General features: G+C 31.5%; 1 protein-coding gene across 1 annotated transcript in view; it reads right to left on the bottom strand.

Annotated features, from left to right (window-relative positions):
• Nucleotides 1–7,307: 7,307 nt before the first annotated feature.
• The window catches only part of LOC132726603 (uncharacterized), a 36,157-nt gene continuing 22,537 nt past the window's right edge, over nt 7,308–20,927 (bottom strand). The window contains exons 27-43 of the mRNA XM_060711942.1: nt 20,080–20,247; nt 19,392–19,568; nt 18,874–18,987; nt 18,436–18,552; nt 17,547–17,732; nt 17,013–17,188; nt 15,747–15,872; nt 15,134–15,317; nt 14,610–14,747; nt 13,960–14,076; nt 12,210–12,746; nt 10,951–11,998; nt 9,844–10,370; nt 9,444–9,571; nt 9,190–9,238; nt 8,278–8,513; nt 7,308–7,967 (exon numbers count right to left, since the gene is read on the bottom strand). Coding sequence (XP_060567925.1) covers nt 7,830–7,967; nt 8,278–8,513; nt 9,190–9,238; nt 9,444–9,571; nt 9,844–10,370; nt 10,951–11,998; nt 12,210–12,746; nt 13,960–14,076; nt 14,610–14,747; nt 15,134–15,317; nt 15,747–15,872; nt 17,013–17,188; nt 17,547–17,732; nt 18,436–18,552; nt 18,874–18,987; nt 19,392–19,568; nt 20,080–20,247 — 4,166 coding nt within the window. The 3' untranslated portion in view covers nt 7,308–7,829. The remainder of the gene's footprint in view (nt 7,968–8,277; nt 8,514–9,189; nt 9,239–9,443; nt 9,572–9,843; nt 10,371–10,950; nt 11,999–12,209; nt 12,747–13,959; nt 14,077–14,609; nt 14,748–15,133; nt 15,318–15,746; nt 15,873–17,012; nt 17,189–17,546; nt 17,733–18,435; nt 18,553–18,873; nt 18,988–19,391; nt 19,569–20,079; nt 20,248–20,927) is intronic.

Genomic DNA, 20,927 nt, shown 5'->3' with positions numbered 1-20,927 from the left:
TTCATGCCGACTTGATTCACTTAGTTTAGTTTTGGAGAAAAGTCTAATACATTAGTATCATCACAGATATACATTCACCGGATTAGAAACTCCGAAAAATAAACAACTGTCCGATCTATACCAACAATCCTTTGCGCGCTTCGGTAATTATCGGATTTTCCCGCTAGTCTCCGATTTTCGCGCACTCGTTAAACTGGAAAAGAGTCAACTCGGCCCTATACTAACTCGGCACGGGTCAACTCGGCACGGGTCAACTCGGCCCACTTTTCAAAAATATATAGGCCTATAACGTATTTACTTTACTTTGCTTTGCATGTTGTTAAGGTAAATGAATAATAAGAAATATCTTATTATTATCATATAATTATACATTGTACCTCTGCTGAAATAAAGTATATTTAGAAGAAAAAAGTTATTTATTTGTCTTGCAGATTCTATAAAATTAATATAGACACAGGCACGATTATCGAACCTGGGAAGAAAAAATATGAACAGATTGATAAAATAACTTCATATTTTTTCTTCCCAGGTCCGATACTTGTGCCTGTGAATATAGATATAATAAAAATGTGTTTCCTTAGGTGCATTTTGTTTGTAAAGTAATTTTCAAAAAAATATGAAACAAAAACGTGTTTACTTAATAGCATATAAGCTTCTAATTAATTGCAGGTGGTCACTAATCAAATTTGAATGAATAAGTCAATCCTAATTATCATTAATAATAATTAATCGATATTTTTAACATACACATTGATTGATAATAATAGCCCGTGACAATAGGAGTCCTTTGATAACCTTTACCCATTTTTAAAAGTGGGCCGAGTTGACCCGTGCCGAGTTGGAATAGGGCCGAGCTGACTCGGGGGCCGAGTATGTTTTAGGGCCGAGCTGACCCGGATTCGTTAAACTTCGGCGATATCCGTTAATCAATGTTTACATTGCCGTTGTATTGTAAATTACGATAAAAAATCAACAATTAAAGGAATAAAATGTTATTTATGATAAATTTATTTTATTTTTATTTTTTTGCAATTCCCCTTTTAAATCAAATCCATATTTCAAGTATTTTTAATCTCAGGGTTATAACCAATTGTTTATTCTTTGGGGCGATAATTGCGCTATATTACTGTTTGATTTGATTGTATTTATTTTTTTCTTAATTGCGATGTTTTTCACAATGAAGGGCACACTCTTAGATCAAGCCGATTTGATAATACTTAAATTAGCTCTATAATTACCTATATATATATATATATATATATATATATATATATATATATATATATATATATATATATATATATATATTATATATATATATATATATATATATATATATATATGTAGAAATGAATGCGGCATTTATTTAATGTTACACGTGCGTCATTAATAATTATAAAGACGTTTACCAGTTAGCAGTAGAGCATAGCAATTAACATATTCCCACCTTTTTTGAGTAATAATGCCTTCAATAAATCGTCTAAAACTTTCCTGTGGGCTTATTTTTAAATTCAAATGTGTTAATGTTCATGTAACTATGGCTTCCTTAAAAACCAAAAAATCAAATTCAGATTTTCTATCAGGGGATGATTTAAATTTGTCAGAGCTGTTTGATGGGGAATATACCGATTATTATTTAGATGACAGTGATTCGGAGTTTGAATCCGAAAAAATCAGAGAAAAGTGAAAGTAAATTAGCAATGTCAGTGATAGGTTATGTACGTGTGCCCACATTGTAGTAAAACTTTGAAAACGATATCTGGATTTCGTAGTCATGTTTCAAGACAGCACAATGACACTTCTTCTAAAGGTATGCTCTGTTTATTTTATATTAAAAGATATTTTCCTTTTTAGTTGTTTTATATGGCACCATGCAAGAGGTCATATGACGAAATTCCTGCTTTACTGGTGTAGGAAGACCTTAGTTCCCTTTCCCTGCATCAGGCTAAAGCGGGCATCTGGTTAGACTTGATTTTCTAGTAAGCTATCTGTTCAGCTTCTTCAAACCAAATCTCTAGCGGGATTGATACCAACATTATGAATGAGCCCAATTTTCACCAATTAATTCTGATAAATCACTTAATTGGTACACTTCAGCTTATGCTTTTAGAAATAGGATTAAATTGAATAACATGTAAAACAAACACATATTTCTGCTTACTATTTAATTCAAATAAAACAAAATAATAAATAAAACATACAACATATAAAACATAACAGTACCTCTATATGATTAAGTTACTGAGTGTAAGAGATCAATCTTAATTTTACCTTTACTTTTTATCAATTCATCAACAAACATCAAAGAATAGTTACAACCTCATTCATGGTGTAGTTTGTTCAGTCTCTCTTACTTTTTATTTATATTATAACACAATATTAATCTTGGTGATAAGAAATATAATGATATACTTATAAATAATAATAGCCAGATACAGACTTGCATTTCCCCCATGTTTGTGGATGAAGGAAAGACTAATTACAACCATATTCTATATTTAATCTCAGTACGTGATAAGAAATACAACATCAAACTTAGATTATTAACTAGAAAGTCTGTGTTGCGGATACCAAAAATGTCCTTATTTTTTGTGATAAAAAACATATTCATTTGTTTGAACTTTATATGATCACTTAACAAATACGTGTTTGTATAAGTGTAAAATGTATGACAAAAAACTACTGTTTACATCAACAAAATGTTTCTGTTTGCCTCTATCACAGACTTATACATTATTTATTTTAAACAAGTGGTTCTCTTTGGTAATGAACAGTACTCGTGGTCATAATTGCCAATGGCTTGCACAGCTCTCTTCTCTCCTGCCTTTCTCTTAGCACGGAACCATCCTTTTTTTTGTGGCATCTGTAAATATTGAAATGCAAAATACATATTATTATAAATAGAAGAAAATACTAAGCACACCTGAACAATGTAAACAGTAAATATAAAGAATACTACAATATCAACTCCATGAATATACACAGGATATAACGTATTTCAAAGTCAATAGTATTAGACATTATTTCCTGTCATAATGACACTTCCTGTGTTTGGTATGTATTGTATAAAGATCAACCAGGTATAAAGGTAACGTTCACAAGACACAACCTCCAACACACCCAAGCAGGGCACCCAGAAAAAAAAAAAAAAAACATCAACGTTTTTTAAATTACTTAAAGTTAAACATAAATTTTTGTTAAAAATTAAGCATTTTAATAATTTTGAGAGCTCCAAGTTCAAACAATGACGAGGAAAATAAATTATGGCCATGAACAGATAATACCTTATAATTGTCCGGAAAAAAACATGTCCGAAAATACTGTATTAAACTCTGTTCAGACTATACAATACGCTTCAAAAAACTCGAAAAAACTCACATCAAAACAAAAAAACGAAGTTAAACAAACATCATATTTCAATTAAGAAATCCTTAATACATAAGAAAATGCAAGAATTATACGTATTGATATAATAGTTAGAGATCCTTAACAAATTAAAATTGACCGCTCTCGCAGGATTGTCAATATACCACGCTGTACGGCACAGTATTTTTCCAACAAGATTTTCTCCTAAAAAATACTCAATTCCTTCAAAACAAGCTAACATGACTTATCCAAACTTTCTTTACAATCAATTTCTACCAACCTTTAACTTCATCGTTAACTATTGCTTCATAAATTAGAAGAAAATGATCCGCTTTTATTGTCGGTGTATCGCCGTGAAATCAATATGGCGGTATTACGACTTCTTTTTCCCAGGATGCATCAAATCTCGGAAAATCCCGCGATATATGATAACTTACGAGAAACGCTTTGCATCTATGCTGAATTTAACTGTGTGACGTCACAAGTTGCTTCTCCAGTCTATTCAACTCCATGGTATCATACTATTTAAGATGGATAATTCATCTTCTCACAGTTTTATTTACAATTAATAGGCAAAGCCTAATATTAAAATTGGCAAAGCCTATTAACAGAGAAATCAGAAGAAAAAATCATTTTTTTATTTTACATCTTAACTTAAAGGTGTCTCGGTGTTTCATGCAACATTTCCATTCTTTGACCATTAATCTTAAGCAGTCCCTGCCTTTGAGTGGTAATCTTGAATGTGCATTTGTAATATTATGTAATATTTTTGGGACCGCTTTACGTTTGATCTGTTCATGATCTTGAGATACTTTACCGATATTTTTATGCTTGTTATTTTTTTTGCACTATTTTTTTCTTCTTGGATGTATAATCAGTCAAACAGATTTCTATGGTTTTATATGACTGCCTACTCAAACCGTCATCATCATCTACATGTTATCATGTCTCTTTGCCTTGTATCAAAGGTAATGGTCTTAAGCTACCAAAATACAGTAAGTTGTGTTTTCCTGACACAAGAGATAACCTTAAATATTTTTATATTTATTATATTATATTATTATTTTTGTCAGCCGCATAAATTAGAAAAGAAGTAGACACATTTAGAGACATGATGATATCCGGATTAAGTTTGAATTAAAGTATCCGTAACAAGAATTTGTAACAAACTTACCAACGTCCTCCGCATAATGGAAGTTTTACAGGAGGCATACAATTTTACTATTCAAAAGTTTCACTTTTATAGCAATATCTTGATAAATGGTGGATTTGCACCCGCAACAATAAATTCATTATAGACATAAAATGAAATATTTTCTTGTATGTGTCAACAGAAATAGATATTTGCAGTTTTTATGACTGAAAAATAAGTAATATTTAGGAGCAATTCGAAAATTATTTAAGGTGAAGTTTATAATTCTACACTTTCTCTCTCAGTGTTATCTTTTTCTATTTTAAGTTTCACTGGAATTCTCTGGACATAGAAAAAACAGACCATGTTAAACTTTAACCTGTAAATGTGAACTTCACCTTGGTGGTAGGGGTCTGGGTGTTGCACACGACACTATGTCTTTTTATGGTATATATTTGTGAAAACTTATTTCAAAATTCCTTGATGGATGAAAAGTAATGGACGATCCGGACACGAAAAATAACATCCAACAGGCAATGTTGACATTTTATCTCCAAGTGTGATCTTGACCTTGGAGATTGGGATGCATGACACGTTGTTGTTTTATGGTCACAACATCTTTCAAAATTCCTTGCTAAATGGCTGAGTTTGAACCGGACACAAAGTGTGACAGACGGACAGACACAATTTAAGCACTATCTTTTTCTTCGAAATGTAGATGGGCAATTAAAAGTTTTATACAAGATAATAAGTCAATAATGTGTCATAAGTTGTAAAATTTTACAGCAGTAAGCAAATTTTAAATCATGATTTTTTTGATATTAAACAGTTTTTATAACGGTAGCATTTTTGTTACTATACTGATTTCATTATTTAAAACTACACACAGGAAATTGTTTTGCATTATCCGAAGTAAATTATTATAGAAATGCATACTTTAAAAAGTATACTTTAAAAACCTTTTTTAGTAAGAACATAAATCTAAACTGTTTTCTTATGTTAATAACATTTTCTTATTAAAGTTGATTTTGTTGCTTTTGAATATCATTGATTATCAAAATTTTTGTAGTTGTTGTTTTTTAATGATTTTGTTTGTTATAATGCTAGTTTACCTCAAAGACAAAAATAAAGTCATTCCGCTTTAATCTAGAATCTAGATTTCATGAAAATATTGTCTAAAATTTTTTATTTAATCACAACTCTTTCACAGTTCCTTAGTAATGTGATAAATTGATATTTTGACTTCTAGTTGCTTTTAGCAGGATTGTGCTATATTGACTTTGCAGCTGCCATTTCTCCACATAAATCTTTGATATATCTTTGACATAAGTATCAACTTATTTCTTTTTAAGTTAGTAAAAAGTAATCCACTTATTAATTCTCTGATTAGCCAGTAGGTCAGTTTAAAGGTTCTATATGTGATCATTGCACATTATCTAAAAACAATTAAAAGAAGAAGTAAAAAGCAACACATTTATATATATATATATATACATTGAAGTCTTATTTATAATGATAAACAATATACTAGTAATTCACGGACAGAAATAAATTATCTTACATGTACGCACTAAAATTTAACACCAACAATAACAGCAATTCATACTCATTAACAAATAGTCTGAAACAGCGGTAAACGACCAATACAAAGGCATACTAATAAAATAGAGAAAATAAGAATCCCTAAAGAAAGCCCAACATGGCAAAATTGAAAATGTTGCAGGCTCGGTTTGATTGAGCCTGTTCATGGACGGTACTGTCAAGTGCAAACTACCGTCCACGCCCCCTAGCACCGGCTTAAGCAGAATTCAACATTTAAAATGAACTGGTACAATTTTGAATTTTGAAACATCCGCAGATGTGTTCATATGGCGGTTATCATGGAACCTTCAATGTGACACGTAAGTGCAATTCCATGACAAGCGGCATATGGTCCCCAAGTAAAAAAATGCGTGTGCCCTAAACGAGAAAACAATGGGCGGAACAAAATAAAATGGAATAATAAGCCTTAAAATGATTTTTTATTTCTCAAAGCTTTTTAATTTCGGTGTTGATCACAATTTTGAAACGCTCAAACTTGTATTATATTTATGTTTAGAATTTTTTTTATTTATAAAACGCAAAAAATTAATAAGTTCAAATGAAGAGGTTTTTTTTTTAAATCTTTAAACATTCAATATAATTATCTATGTACGTATCAAATTTGAAAGACCCTGATGTACACGAATAAAATATCTAACATTTATAAATTTTAGTTAAACAACAACAACAACAACAACAACAACAACAACAACAACAACAGTAATAATAACAAATTCATCTTTAAGAAATAACTCATCTTTACCAAACTAATTTTTAGAGTGTCAAACAGCTTAAAACGAAGAATTTAGAAACTTATTATTTAAAATCCCCACTTAGCCTTAAGTTCTTTTCATTTCACATAGTTTTTTTTTAATTTTTAGTGGTTGAAAGCAATTTTAAGACGCCAGAAAAGTATAGAATGTTTTAATAAACTAGTATCTATAAAAATCAAAATGTTAAAAAGTTAAAACAGTCTTTGGATTTATCTTAAAACATACAATATATTTGCTATGGACCAATATGAACAAAAATATAAAATATCTAACATTTATATTTTTAACAACAAAAAATAAAAAAAAAAAACTTTTTTTGTCGGGTCTCTTAACGCTGTATAATTTACAGACCGTTTATAAAACGTCCATTAAACTTTAAAAATTACAAAACATAAAAGGAAAAAAGCTGACTATGTAGTGTTTTTGGGTTTTGGTTTTTCTTCTTTCCAAACAAAAAAGGGGTCAAATGACAACTTGCCAGATTTAGTTAATGTCCATTTTCCTATAATAAGCTGTTACAATAAACTTATTTCAACTACGAATTTCTTTTTTAATTTTTTAAACGCAAAACAATCCACCATTTCCTAAATATGAACACAAATAAAAAAAGAATAAATGATGATTCTCTGTTATTTTGCTAAGTCTGAGAAATAGTTCTGCACAAGTTTAAATTTACTAAGTTGCGTTTATAAATATTGCAGTATTTCGGAATCGCCTTTAAGTAAAAAGTGATAATTAATAGTGTTACGTTCATAAAATCCTACAGCTATGTCAGTGGTTGAAGTACAAACTCAATGTAGCACAGATCTTATTACATAAAGGAATACTTTATATTCATTGACAAGTAAATTACATACTTTTTGTATGCTACAACACTTACTTACATAGTAAGATGTCGTAATGGAAAATAATGCACATTTTATTGTTGCAGACAACCATGGCAAGAATGACATTAAATCAATATCAGAGCAAAAAAGTTATAAAGTGCTTTCTTTGTGGTGTCGAGATGCGAGCAATATTCGCAGTACTTTACCAAACTGCAGCATGTCATTGAAACTGTCCTCGGCATTCACCGACATCTGCGGTTTTACCTTCAGCTTTATCTTCCCAGATATCTATATGATAGATCAATAATTAATAACAGTGTCTGCATTCATACTTAAACGTGCACTCATAAAAATACCTACTTAATCATGGCGAGTTTAACCTCTAAAATGTATCTAATAATCTAACATTTGTCACAGTTACACTAATGAATTTGTAACAGTTTTTTTGTACTTTGAAGGGTCTAAATTTGAGTAAATTTTTAATTTGTGTAAATGTTAACCAGACTACATGCACGTGAAGACTGTTCTGACGTAATAGTGTAAGCTTATGCAGGTCATCATTGTCGCCAGCATTTGTGTCAATTTTATGTGCGTTTACCTTTGCATTCTGCATCTGTACATATATCGTATCAACATCCAGCTTTTCAATTACGAGTGAAGTTTCGTGCACCACATCTAAGACTCCCGCAATTCTTGTTGCAATCTGGAGGATTTTCATAAGGCTAAAATCCGTGTTTGTTTCCAAGATATCACCAAGCTTACGATAATTTGGTAGGAATCGGTTCCAGAAATGTTTGCTTACACCAAAAATTGCCAAGCTTCGTGTACCAGTGTCTTAAAAGTAAATGAGATGAACTATTGAAATTAATGTTTCAAATGTACTCGTTTATCAATAGAATTGGACACCTAAAAACATCACAGTGCTAGTGAAGCAATCATTTAAATAACGAACATGCATAGCAAAAATGTTATTGTAAAAATCAGGTAAAATACGTCAATAAGTATACAAGATCATGGCAATACATAATTTACAATGTATTTGCCTTCTTATTTTATTGATGATGAAGTCCGCTTAAATGAAATACATGTATATATATTTTATCTTTTGGAAATGGGAAAAAACCAAGGAGCAATGAAAACATAACTAGGTTTAGTTCACACACATCTAACTGAGTCATTTAATGAAAGATAATAAAAAGTCAAACATCTCATACACTGTGTAACACCGACTTAAGCAGTAATCATTGCGACTGCGAAGGACAATAAAAATATATAACAGCACTGGAATGAAGTATTGGACAACGTTTTACTGCCACGATACAATTCTTAACAACTTCTTTTATAAGTTTAAAATCCAGAAGATGAAACGGAGATAACAAAAATGTAGACAAAGTCATACATGAGTTATAATAAAGCGATATTTTTGCTCACTATCTTGCATTCGAACATACCAACAATGAAAAGGTTAATCAAAAACAATTGTCACAATCATATAGAAAACTTTACTTACATTTCGATATTTTTGTCCGGTTTTGCTCGTCTGTACTTGGGCTGAATTTCTGCGTAAAAATTGCTAATACACTAAATACAATATAATAACGAAAAATGGTTTACATGCACTTTAATATTATCATTTGTACTTATGCATACATGATGCACGTATAAATCTATAAATCTGCTTTAATTTTAGTTGATCATAATGAATGACGCGTAAAATAGTGTATCTACGAAATAAATAACTAAATGGCGATGACATACGCTTACCTTTCGTACAACAATAGCTGATAATGTGTAAAGAATCGGGTTTAAGGCGGAGTTAACTGGTAGTATGAATACAGCTGCCCATGCATAGACATCTCCTGATATTTCATGTCCATTCAGAGCCATCATTCCTAGTAATATCATATATGTTTGCAATCATTTACAATTCTATCTCATATCAAATCGTTACAGGAATAACGCTATCTCATGAAATATCATTTTAAAAAAACCCAAAAAGTACCTTTAAAAAAGATACTCGGCCGAAGTTTAACAGGTTATTTTACATATGTTATTTTTAAGTTTTCAATACAAATAGAAATGTTAGCAATGCTTGCAAAACAATGACAACATTAATAAAAAGGAAGATAAAAATCCTACGACAGAAAGGAAACATTTAAGTTACCCATTACTCCAATTGGAAACCAACACAGAAAGTCTGTGGTTACTACAAGCAGTAAGTTTCTTGCTATTGTCAAATCCTGTTTTCTGGCTTCGTTAGCTGTATGTGCAATAATTGTTTTCTTGAATTCCATGAAGATAGCAACCTGACCAAAAGCAACAAGGACAAATGTAATGAAATTCAACCCTACAAATATTGCCACGGAATATACCCAGCCTGGTGGTCGATCTCTTGTCAGAGGTAAGGCAATGCAAACGCCTGATTTCGTGTAAAATTGACCCTGAAAGTAGCCGCTGAATATAAATGGTATAACAGCTATAAATATTGAGAGAATCCACATGACTGCCGAAAGCAGATGCGCGATTTTCCAAGTTATTCGTATCTGCTTCAAGGGAAACTTGATCATAATCAGTCTGTCTATGGTGATCAGGCAAAGAAAGAGAACGCTTGCTTCAGACGACACTGTCGACAGAAATCCTGCGACATTACACCAGACACTGTTCCTCCAATAATCATCCATGAAAATGTATCTGTAAATATCGTTATAAAATAAAATTTTGAAGGCATGTTGAAGACTACTGCTACAGACTGTGCACCAAATTCATTGCAACACGTAACATTATTGTTTCCAAATTAATGGATGTATAAAAATAAAAAGATTATTATATTATTACAAATAAAAATATTTTATAAATCACATAAATAAGCGTTACAGATAAAAATAATTGGCAAGTAAAGACTATCTAAAAATTTCGTGAACAGAAAGAACTAGTAAAATTAAACATCATCGACATATTAGTATACAGGCGCCAAAACAATGAAATAAACAGTGCAAGATAAACGTTGATTGCATTCAGTGAGAGATATATTTAATAATTTATAATTTCACCAAAAAAGATTTTGTTTTAGATTAAACATAGATCATTACCAAACAAGTTCAAGGAAACATAGATTAATTACAGCTTAATATTTAACACATGGAAAATTGCAGTGCTTCCAAAACTTCTGTTAAAACTGATGAAACTTGACAACAATTTCCTTCCAGAATAAACTTAAAATATCTGTGTCTAATTTCTAAAATTGGAGATGAAAATAACCAAATTAATATACCTTTTCCTGAACAGATCATCCGCTGTTGCAATTATCATCAAGTATATTCCCATTAACAGATCTGCTCCCGCAAGGTTTGTAACGAATACACCATATCCTATCCGAAGCCTCTTCCTGTCATACACTAATCTATAAATGATTGATAGAGCGTTTCCTATGAGAGCTGTCAATCCAATAAGCCAAAGCATGGTCTGGAGAGCTGAGAGTCTCATCAAGTCTTCACAGGAGGAAAACTCGTCTTTTGTCGGTAAACATTGTTCCTCGTCCAAATAGTTTGGTCTGATACAACAAAATTTGTATGCAGGTGTATGTAAATCTGCTAGCCCTGTTACACCTGTGAAAATTCCTTTATTGAACTTTGTAACTTTGTTTCCGCTGATATATATTTTAGACACGAACAAATCACTGAAAGCGAATTCTTTTATTTCTACGATGGTATTATTTGACAAATCAATGACATCAAGTTCAAGACCGGCAAAAGAATATGCATTTATCACTTTTAATTGAGCATTAGCAAAATTCAATTCTCGAATTAAAGTTAATTCATTAAATGCACCCGCTTCAATGTTTGAAAGTTTACTATTACCCTTCAATTGTAACAACCGAAGGTGTTTGAGATGACGAAATACATTTGATTGCAATGTTCTGATGTCATTAGAGCTTAAATCAAACGTAAAGATATTTCTCACACCATGGAAAGCATCTATTGATATGTTTACAATATTGCATCGCGATAGATTAAGAATGGCCAAAGAAGTAAACTCCAGATGCGAGTTCTCTAATACTTTTCTCAGATTGACATTTCTACTTAAATCGAGTAGTCTCGCAGTATCAGACATGTTATAAACATCACCCATTGTAATGTTGCTATGACTACAAAATATGGCATATCCTCTACAACGGCATTTTACAGGGCATCGGAAGTTACAAAGTCGTTCGTCATCTCTGTGGTAACAGTGAGCGTATCCGTCACACACTTGATCTAGACTAATGCAGTTTCTACTCCAAGCACATCTATATGCATTTGGGCAAATGACCTTTGTAGAATCTTTAAGTAAGATAAGAACATTCGGATACATTATGAATAAAACTGTGATAAAAATACACATCTTATATTATGTTTGAAGAAATATTGAAATATTATACTTTAAAGTCATAAACTGTCAATATTGATGCAACATCTCAACGATTTGATACAAAACAAACTATCAATATAGGGTTCTAAAGCCAATTTTTAACAAAGTACATAATAAACATACCAGTACATATCTCGGGAAACAAAGACACACCAACGGTGTTCAACGACTCCCATCGCTTTATTGGTACATCAACAACACCTTTGTATGTATTTGAAACATTTTTGACACTTCCTTGTGGATTTTCAACAACCCTATAAACGGTGAACTTACGTGTAAAATCCATGGAAATATTTTCAAATAGTTGTTTCGCTACAGCCTTGGCATTATCACTGTTTTCAAGAAAAATTATTCCTTGTTTCCCTGATTTATATTGATTGAACATAATATGTTTAAGAAATGATTTAGCAAGCATTTTGTAATAGTACGTCTGCAATTGGTAAACTGATGCAAACGGAGCAAAGGAAGTATCTTTAACACTCATGACAATATCCTCTATGTCATTGTCCTCCTTGAGTGGCTGAAATGTTGTGTAGCTTAGAATACGAATGGTCGATATGTTCGTATAAAAATGGTTAGCAAACTTGTCAAAATCGAACTTCTGCTGAACAAACCCAGCGTCATGAAGAATAAGAATCTCACTGTATTCCTTAGAACAACCTGTAATGTTAAAATAAAAACGTAAACAAAGGGTACCGTCGTGGTTCTAGATCACTCTCATGAGATCCAATGCTAGAAATGATCACAATTCTTCAAAGAAGAGTCCGCTTGGAAATGCTACATGCCACATATATCTAAGCCTCGGGCAATTAATTTCTTTAGGATTTAATGTATTTTCCAAAAGGAGTCTACATAAACTAATTAAACTTCGTAGTGCGCTTTTGTTTTGCTTTTTGTCATCCGAGGTTAAAGGATCTAGGTTTAAAGTATTGCTCTTCTACATGAAGTCTTTAATCTGTTTATATAAATCTATATAAACTAACTGACAACAAGGGCTTAGTCAAATTTTGATTTCATGGGCACGGCATATTTTACTTTGTGCAAGATCAGAAGATGATGCTACATGCCAAATATTAATGCTCTAGGTATTGTAGTTTCAGAGAAGAGGAATTGTAAGACATGCTTATTATTTTCAGTAAGTGACTCTCAGATATGGATCATTTTGGGGCACAGGGACATGTTAAATAAAATATTGTTTTTGAGAAAATGATTATTTATCAATCCCATTTTTAAAAAAGAGAAAGCAAGAATCTATTAAAGTCTATTTTAACCTTTGTGACATACTTATGTATCAGACTGCAACCATTTAAATAACTTTTGTAAAGGATCACCTAATGACAATTTAGGACATAGTCTATTTACTTGTTGTCGAGGAGATATTGCTAAGATAAATTGTATGAGGAACGACAACGACGGACACATTGTCATCACAATAGTTACTCTCTGAGCACAAAATGGTCAGGTGAACTAACAAAAGTCGAGCATTAAATCATAAAGCTCATTAAACAATTTATTACACTCAAAAACTTCTCTAAGCTTTGAGAAAGAAAAACATCAGAAGCTACTGTATGTGTAAGATTTCTAATTCTATAAATTTAGTGTTCATCTAATTCTAATCCAAAATATACATTTCATGTTGCTTTTAATAAAATGTAATATATTTATCTCCATGTATTATTTTAGTAAAATAGTTTGCCTTATTGTCTTAATTAGTTTTTTACCTATGCGGTTTGCACAAAGCATTATCATTATTTCTTTTATCTTTTTACCGAAACAATAATAAATATACCATATGTAATATTGTAACAGTTGATCACTAACAGTTTTATAATCGTGGAAGGCAACACATGTTCAGAAGAATAAAAATCATTACCGCAATTGTCCTCGTCTTGCCCACCTGGACACTGAGCCGTACCGTCACAAATGAACCTTAGTGGTATGCAATAACTACCAGGGCATTTAACTGTGTTCGGTAAACACTGAAAACTCTCTGAATAAAAATAAAAAAATACATGAAATTGAGTGTTGAAAATATAAGAAAATGTAATTCAATGTTTTTGTTGATAATCGCTAATGTGTTAAACTGAGTTTGTTAATGTTCCAGAACTGAGGTTGTTCATGGTCCGGTATTTTAATAAAAGTATGTCAGGTCAGTAGCATCAAATCATTGCATTTAAACTCATTCAACTACTTTTGATGAACAATATTGCAAAAAGGTAGATGGAGTGCGACAAAGTAGTATAGTAATTGCCCAATAAAATATTTTATTAGGCCGCTAGTAGTTTACAACCATCACCCACTGTCAAATGTACAGATACATGTATAACTAAATTCTAAGTTGTACTATGTTCACAAAATGTTAAATTCTATTAGAGCTCGAGGACAATGGCGGCAGCTTGCATTAATCACTGCTGTCCTTTAATAAACAGACATAATCAAACTGAGTGTAGAACATCTATAATTTTGATGTGTTTGAACTATTTCATACCCGACTCAAGTGAAACAAAGACATGCAAACCGTACCACAATGGTCAAGATGGCTCCCTGATCGGCATCCAAGAATGATACCATTGCTATCAACATCATACAGACATTTAAGATGAGCTGGGATGACTTTCACATCACCTTCACACGTGACACTATCTTTCTTTGGTCTGTAGTCTGAAATGTAAGGTTTAGAATAAAAGGTACTTGGATATCAACGTTTAACGATATCAGATATTGATAAGCGTAACATTTACAAACATTTGTAAAATATAAGTTAAGACTTTCGCCCGATTCTCAAGTAATTCTTTAGCTCAAACCGTTGCTGTAATTCTATTCATGAATATTTTATACGATAAAACACCGTTTTGTATTTTAAGCCACTAACAACGCCTCGTAACGCATAGTCTAACTGTATATCCTCATTCATCAAATCCCTTCTCCAGTTTAGTCATAATTTTTCCTACTGTTATTCCATTGAAATACTTATGTTATCTGGAATATTAACTGAATTAACATAATGAGTTTTTGTTATGGAGGGATTTTAAATATCCAAATGTTACCATGTTTGCAAACAACTGGACCAGGAAAGTATTCTGTTATATCATTGATCGACAGTCCGGATTTGACTGTCATTTCTCTGTATATAAATTCTTCAGTGTAGTGAAACATTAGTCTCGACTGATTATTTGCAAGCTCTTGTATAGCGCCGTCTGTGTAGTTTAAATTATCCATACACATCATTTCCTTCCTAAAAGGCATACATTTTTGTTAAATGTAAATACGCTAATGGAAATGTTTACTGCAAGTTTTAAATTCATTTTAAGAAATGTTTTCAAAATTCCGTGTACAATTATAAAAGGACAGTAACTAGATTATACAGCAGATGAAAGATTGAAAACATTCATATATGGATTAAAAAAAACAACTAAAAAGGAACGCAAATATTGACTTTACAAACATAGCAAAAGTCTCTAGATTGAGCTCATTTATGATTTTCAAGGCGAGGCTTAATCAAAGTACTTGATCATGGTAACGAAATGTTCATATTTTATTAAACATAATGCACAAAACACAAAAATAATATTTTTTATTGAGCAATATCTCAGTTGTAAAATTTTGATGTTTAATACAAAATTCAAATATAAGCAATATAAGTAATGTGTTGTTTGAGACTTGCTGCTTATTCTTAATCACGGTAACTTCAAGAATAACGCATGCACAATGGATAAAACGGTGAACGTAATTAGGATCATCAAACTTGGCAGCCGCAGTGTAAGCCAGAGGACATTTTTGCTTTATCTGTAAATGAAAACAATTGCAAACATAAAACAAACATTTTGATATATAGAAAATGACAGTGCTCAAAGTTGATTCTCCTGCAAAATGTTAACATTTTCTATGCATTGACCCGCCCGTTGATCATTTACAATACAGTTCCTGCATGTTTTAAGGTAAACCACCCCTAATGGGCACTATAAGGAACTATAAAATTGACAACATAGGACATTTATATGCCTTAAATGTCTCCTGTATGCAAAATTTAAACAAAATTTACCGTGTGGTTTATGAGTTATGGACATTTTTCTGAACTTAAACTTTGCCATTAGAAGGGCTTTTTTCAGAAATGAGGAATCTCTAAATAATCTATAATATCATCATCCTGAAAAATGTTTTCCTATTGCTCATTGTTTAGAAACAAATAATGACATTTACGTAACAAATTAAACAAGAAAAATGTTTTTAATATGTATAAAAATGTAATCCTACCCCACCCACTTTTAACACTTTTTTGATCATTTCTCTACGCCTTATTTTAAATATCCTTAAAATTTTCCACAATGAGGTACTGTTTTCAAACTTTGCCTAACTTTTCTCAAATGTATAATAGTTGGTCTTGCAAAATATAAGATACTTTTACCGTGTAGTTTTTATTTTATTAAATTTTGAAAATATCTCGTATCATATTTGCTATTTAATTTTGCATTATTTAGGAAATAAATACCTACAAAAATTATATAATTAAAATGAAACACTTTTTTCTTCCATTAGGAATCTGAGAGATTAATAAAAAATGGTAAAAAGAAAAAAAAAGAAAGAAAAAAAAAGTTGCCCCTTCTGGGGTTTGAACCCACGCCCCTCCGTTTCAATACACTTTACAGTGATTCTAGCCTATTTGAATACTCTTCAAAGTGGATAAAGTGCATTAGGGGTGTACAACCTTAAGTTATAAGTAAATATTAATAGATTCTTAAAAACTGATTGCAGAGCTACTAGCAACCAAAATGTTTAAAGTTAACATTTACAATGTGCAATAAACATATACGTATGTATTGCAAGTTTAAATCGTTTTGCATATTCAAACGGATTGAACAGTTAACAATTTACAATTTATAGTGCCAATGAAAAATATAGACAGCGATGATAGCTTCATGTCGTTACCTTTTGTTTACATATGTAGCCTGGTTTCTGTGCAATACTATAAAGATTAGTAGAATCACGTCCCCCACCTTCCCTTTCATTATAGATGGAGACCCCAACAACATCAGTGTTATCTACTATAGTGTATACCCGGCCGGTATCGATGTAACCAAACTCGCAGTTTAATGATAATCCTCCTGAAAAAGTCCGATAATATTTTGTTTCACAATCTAAATGCATTATTCAAGATTCGTCAACTATGACAGTGGGAATTTCAAGTCAGAAATGAAAGGATTTAACAATAAAATACAAAACATGAGCTACCAACAGTTTAGGTCCTGGACTGCAAAGATATTAAGGCTGCCCCAGCTTTAAACTTGCAGCAATTGCATTTCACATTTCAAGTTGTTGGTAGATAATATCAAAAGAAAGAACAGAAATATTCTTAAAGCCAGTATTATATTTGCCTTTCATATAAAGTGACACAAAATATAGGTTTCAAGGAAAGTAAACTCGCATCCTTTTGAAATATTAAAGAAGAAATAATCATCTGACCGACAGTATATCTTCCTGAAGTCCTGTAACCTGCTTCCCAGACTTTATCACACGACTCAAAGTCTGTTCGTAAACAATTCATCTCGTCTTTACCATCCTCGCAGTCGGTATATTTATCACAACGTAACCTATTCGGGATACACCGGTAACCGTCACAATGAAATGCTTCATCTTGTACACATGCATCTACAACGATGTGTGGATAGAGAATTATCATGCTCGCCAAGGCAAGTGTCAAAAGGTTTGTGACAGCTGTAAATTTGCTTATATCACATCTCCGAAATGTTATATTTTTCTGATTCTTCGGATTTATTGAATTCTGAACACTTAATGTTTGAGATCGAACGCACAAGTCCGTACTAGTGAGCTTGAGATTTTTCATTTATAATGAACAGACATAGATTTGTTTTTATCATTGATTTTACGAGATTATGAGAATGCGGTTTGTTCTGCAGGCTAATTAGCATATCGTCACCTTATTGCAGTAACGGGTTAACTGGTATCAAATTAAATAAAGAGTTAACCCGTTCTTGCACTAAGGTAACGAAATAAAATATATCACATATCTTTTTCAAGTTGTATCGTAAATATACTGTATGTTATTTGTACAAGTCAAAATTTTGTTCTGTTCTATAAAAATATACGGTTCGAATTAAATGATATCATTTAAATAACATATTTACAATCATGGCACATATAAATCAGGTAATTTAATGGAATATAAGTGTGCTACATACATATTGATATCAAGTTGAATGGAATCTTATCAAGCAAATACATACGCCGTAGAAGCATCATAATTATACGGAATTTAATTAGACTTTCAGCTCAATCATTTATTCCAGAAATAATGTAGTGACATAATCATCATAAAACAAATTGACAATACCACACGAGAATTCGTCGCTTCCATCATAACAATCTTTCCGTGAATCACAACGTTTGTTAGCAGGTATACATTGGCCATTGGTACATTTGAATTCTGTCGTTTCACATACTTTTAGATCTGCAACCAAAATATAATCATTTGTTTTACTGAAAACCAGTTTTATTGCAAATAGGTTTGCATGAAAATATATTTATGATATTTGCCATACCAATATTGGGCATAATCAGTGATTCGACAAAGTGAATTACTGTATCACATGGTCTGTTGATATTCTAACGTTTAAACGTAAAGGTTATATTTCGTGTAAAAATCATTACGATTAAAGTCTCATATCACTACTATTTTTGCAGAATTTTTATAAAATTCCTATAAAATGTTGAATAAAGCCATGAATCTGTTAATCAGTTAGTAAATGATAATTATCATTATCATAATTACCACAGTTTTCATCACTGCCGTCAACACAGTCAGGAATAAAGTTACACACTTGACTGATATGTATGCAATCACCTTTCCCGCATTGAAACTGGTCATGCAAACAAGGTACGTTACCTTTTAAAAGAAACAAAACCATGAAACCATTAATTTAGTAAAAACAAGGATCATTATTTCAAAAAGGTCAATTCAGTTTAAATGTTCATTCAATTTACATTATATAAACTGAACTGAACTGATTCGCTTAGTGTGGCAAACAAATATAGAAAGCCTGCAGTAAAAAAAGGGGTTCAGCTTTTTTTGAAAATATAAGAACAGTTTTAATTGCAGATTTCTCCACTATTTGATAAATTGTTTTATTAATCATTAACTGGATTTGCACATTGGCATCGTAAACATGCCATTTAAGTTTTGTATGTGACAAAACACAATGTAATCAATGAAAATTATTCTTAATGAACATAATAACAACAAAAAGTCATATGCTATTTCTATTGTAAACAATTAACAACTGATCCTACCTGACAGAGATCGGTTACAATTCGTTTCATCCGAAGCATCTAAGCAGTCTATTATACCGTCACAGTATACAAGAACAGAAATCCATTCAGCCGAGAAAGCACAGTGGAAAAATGATCCGTTTTCGAAACTTGTCGGTAGTTTAGTAGATAGCATGTCCTTGGCAATAAGTGCATGAGCTGGTTAAAGATGAAAAGTCGGAATAAACAAGATAATAGTCGGGATAAACAAGATAATAGTTGAAATAAACAAGATAATAGTCGGAATAAACAAGATCATAAAATCTAGTTTAGAAACATTCACAAACTTGTTCAAATGGTGATAATAAAAAGCGAAGTATGACACAAAATAAAATAAAACCATGGAAATAAATGAAATATTATTTAAATAAGGGATAAGTAATTATGACAGACGTCAACAGATGACTGTAAAAAGCAGCAGACTGTAAAAAGCAGCAGACATATTCCAGTGGTAATTTAACAGTCTTTAAGTAGCAACTCTGAAACCACCAAACATGAAAGATACTCAATAAATCAAATCGGCTGGGTGTAAGTTATATTTTCGAATTGCCCATGGGTTTTTTACTTTTTATTACATAAAATTTAAGCCCCATTCACCCTCCAAAAAAAGAGAAACAAATAATAAATGTTTATTCATTTTTATAAGATAAGTAATTAGTCTTAAACAAACATTGATATTCATTCCAACACTCAGTTTCGTCTGAATAGTCTATACAATCGAATCTACTGTCACATTTCTTCAAACCCGGAATGACTTGGCCGTTTTTACACCTAAAGACTTGTCTTCTTTCGTAGCGTTCATTCACGCCACGAAAAATGTTATTGTTGCGTAGTATAGCTGGAGAAAGAGAAAACAAAATGATCAGAAGCACTATGTAACAAGATTGCAGGAGTCTGTTACAAAAGCAATCTTACATTGCAAATAGTGCAACTATAAAATATTATAAATATGGCAGACATTTGTCTTTGTACTGTGTGGTGTAGATCTACGTTTTGAAAAAAAAACTTAATCAAATCACAGTTAGTATTTGATTTATTGCATGTATAATGTTGTAAACCTAAATGTTTATAATTTGAACACACCGATAGCGGAAAATGGTTCCAATTTACCACGAACATTGTACCGCCTTTACAAGGGCTGCCCCACAAAGTAGTGGACAATGGTTGTAAAAAAATTATAAGCTTACATGATTTCGCACAAATATATTACCATCGATTTAAAATAAAATAAGAAACATTATTTCAAGAAAGTGTATATACTATAGCATTAATACAGTCCTGAGGTGTGCATATGCGGCATACGCCAAATATATGCATTTTACAAACGTAACACTTCATCTTCAAAACGGAGTTAGTGGTCAATAGGGTCAGAAAACTGCTTTATGTTATGACGTTAACGATTACCTTTACCAGATGCTATAAGGCGAATTTTCAAAGAAATCATAAAACATATGTGTTAACAGTGCATCTTTGACTTCATACCGTACTCAATAAAAATGGCGACGTTTGTCACGGCCC

Source organism: Ruditapes philippinarum, unplaced genomic scaffold, assembly GCF_026571515.1.
Source record: "Ruditapes philippinarum isolate M1 unplaced genomic scaffold, ASM2657151v2 ctg1552_1_1_1_1, whole genome shotgun sequence".
Lineage (NCBI taxonomy): Eukaryota > Metazoa > Mollusca > Bivalvia > Venerida > Veneridae > Ruditapes > Ruditapes philippinarum.
This window is presented reverse-complemented; position numbering and strand designations above follow the sequence as displayed.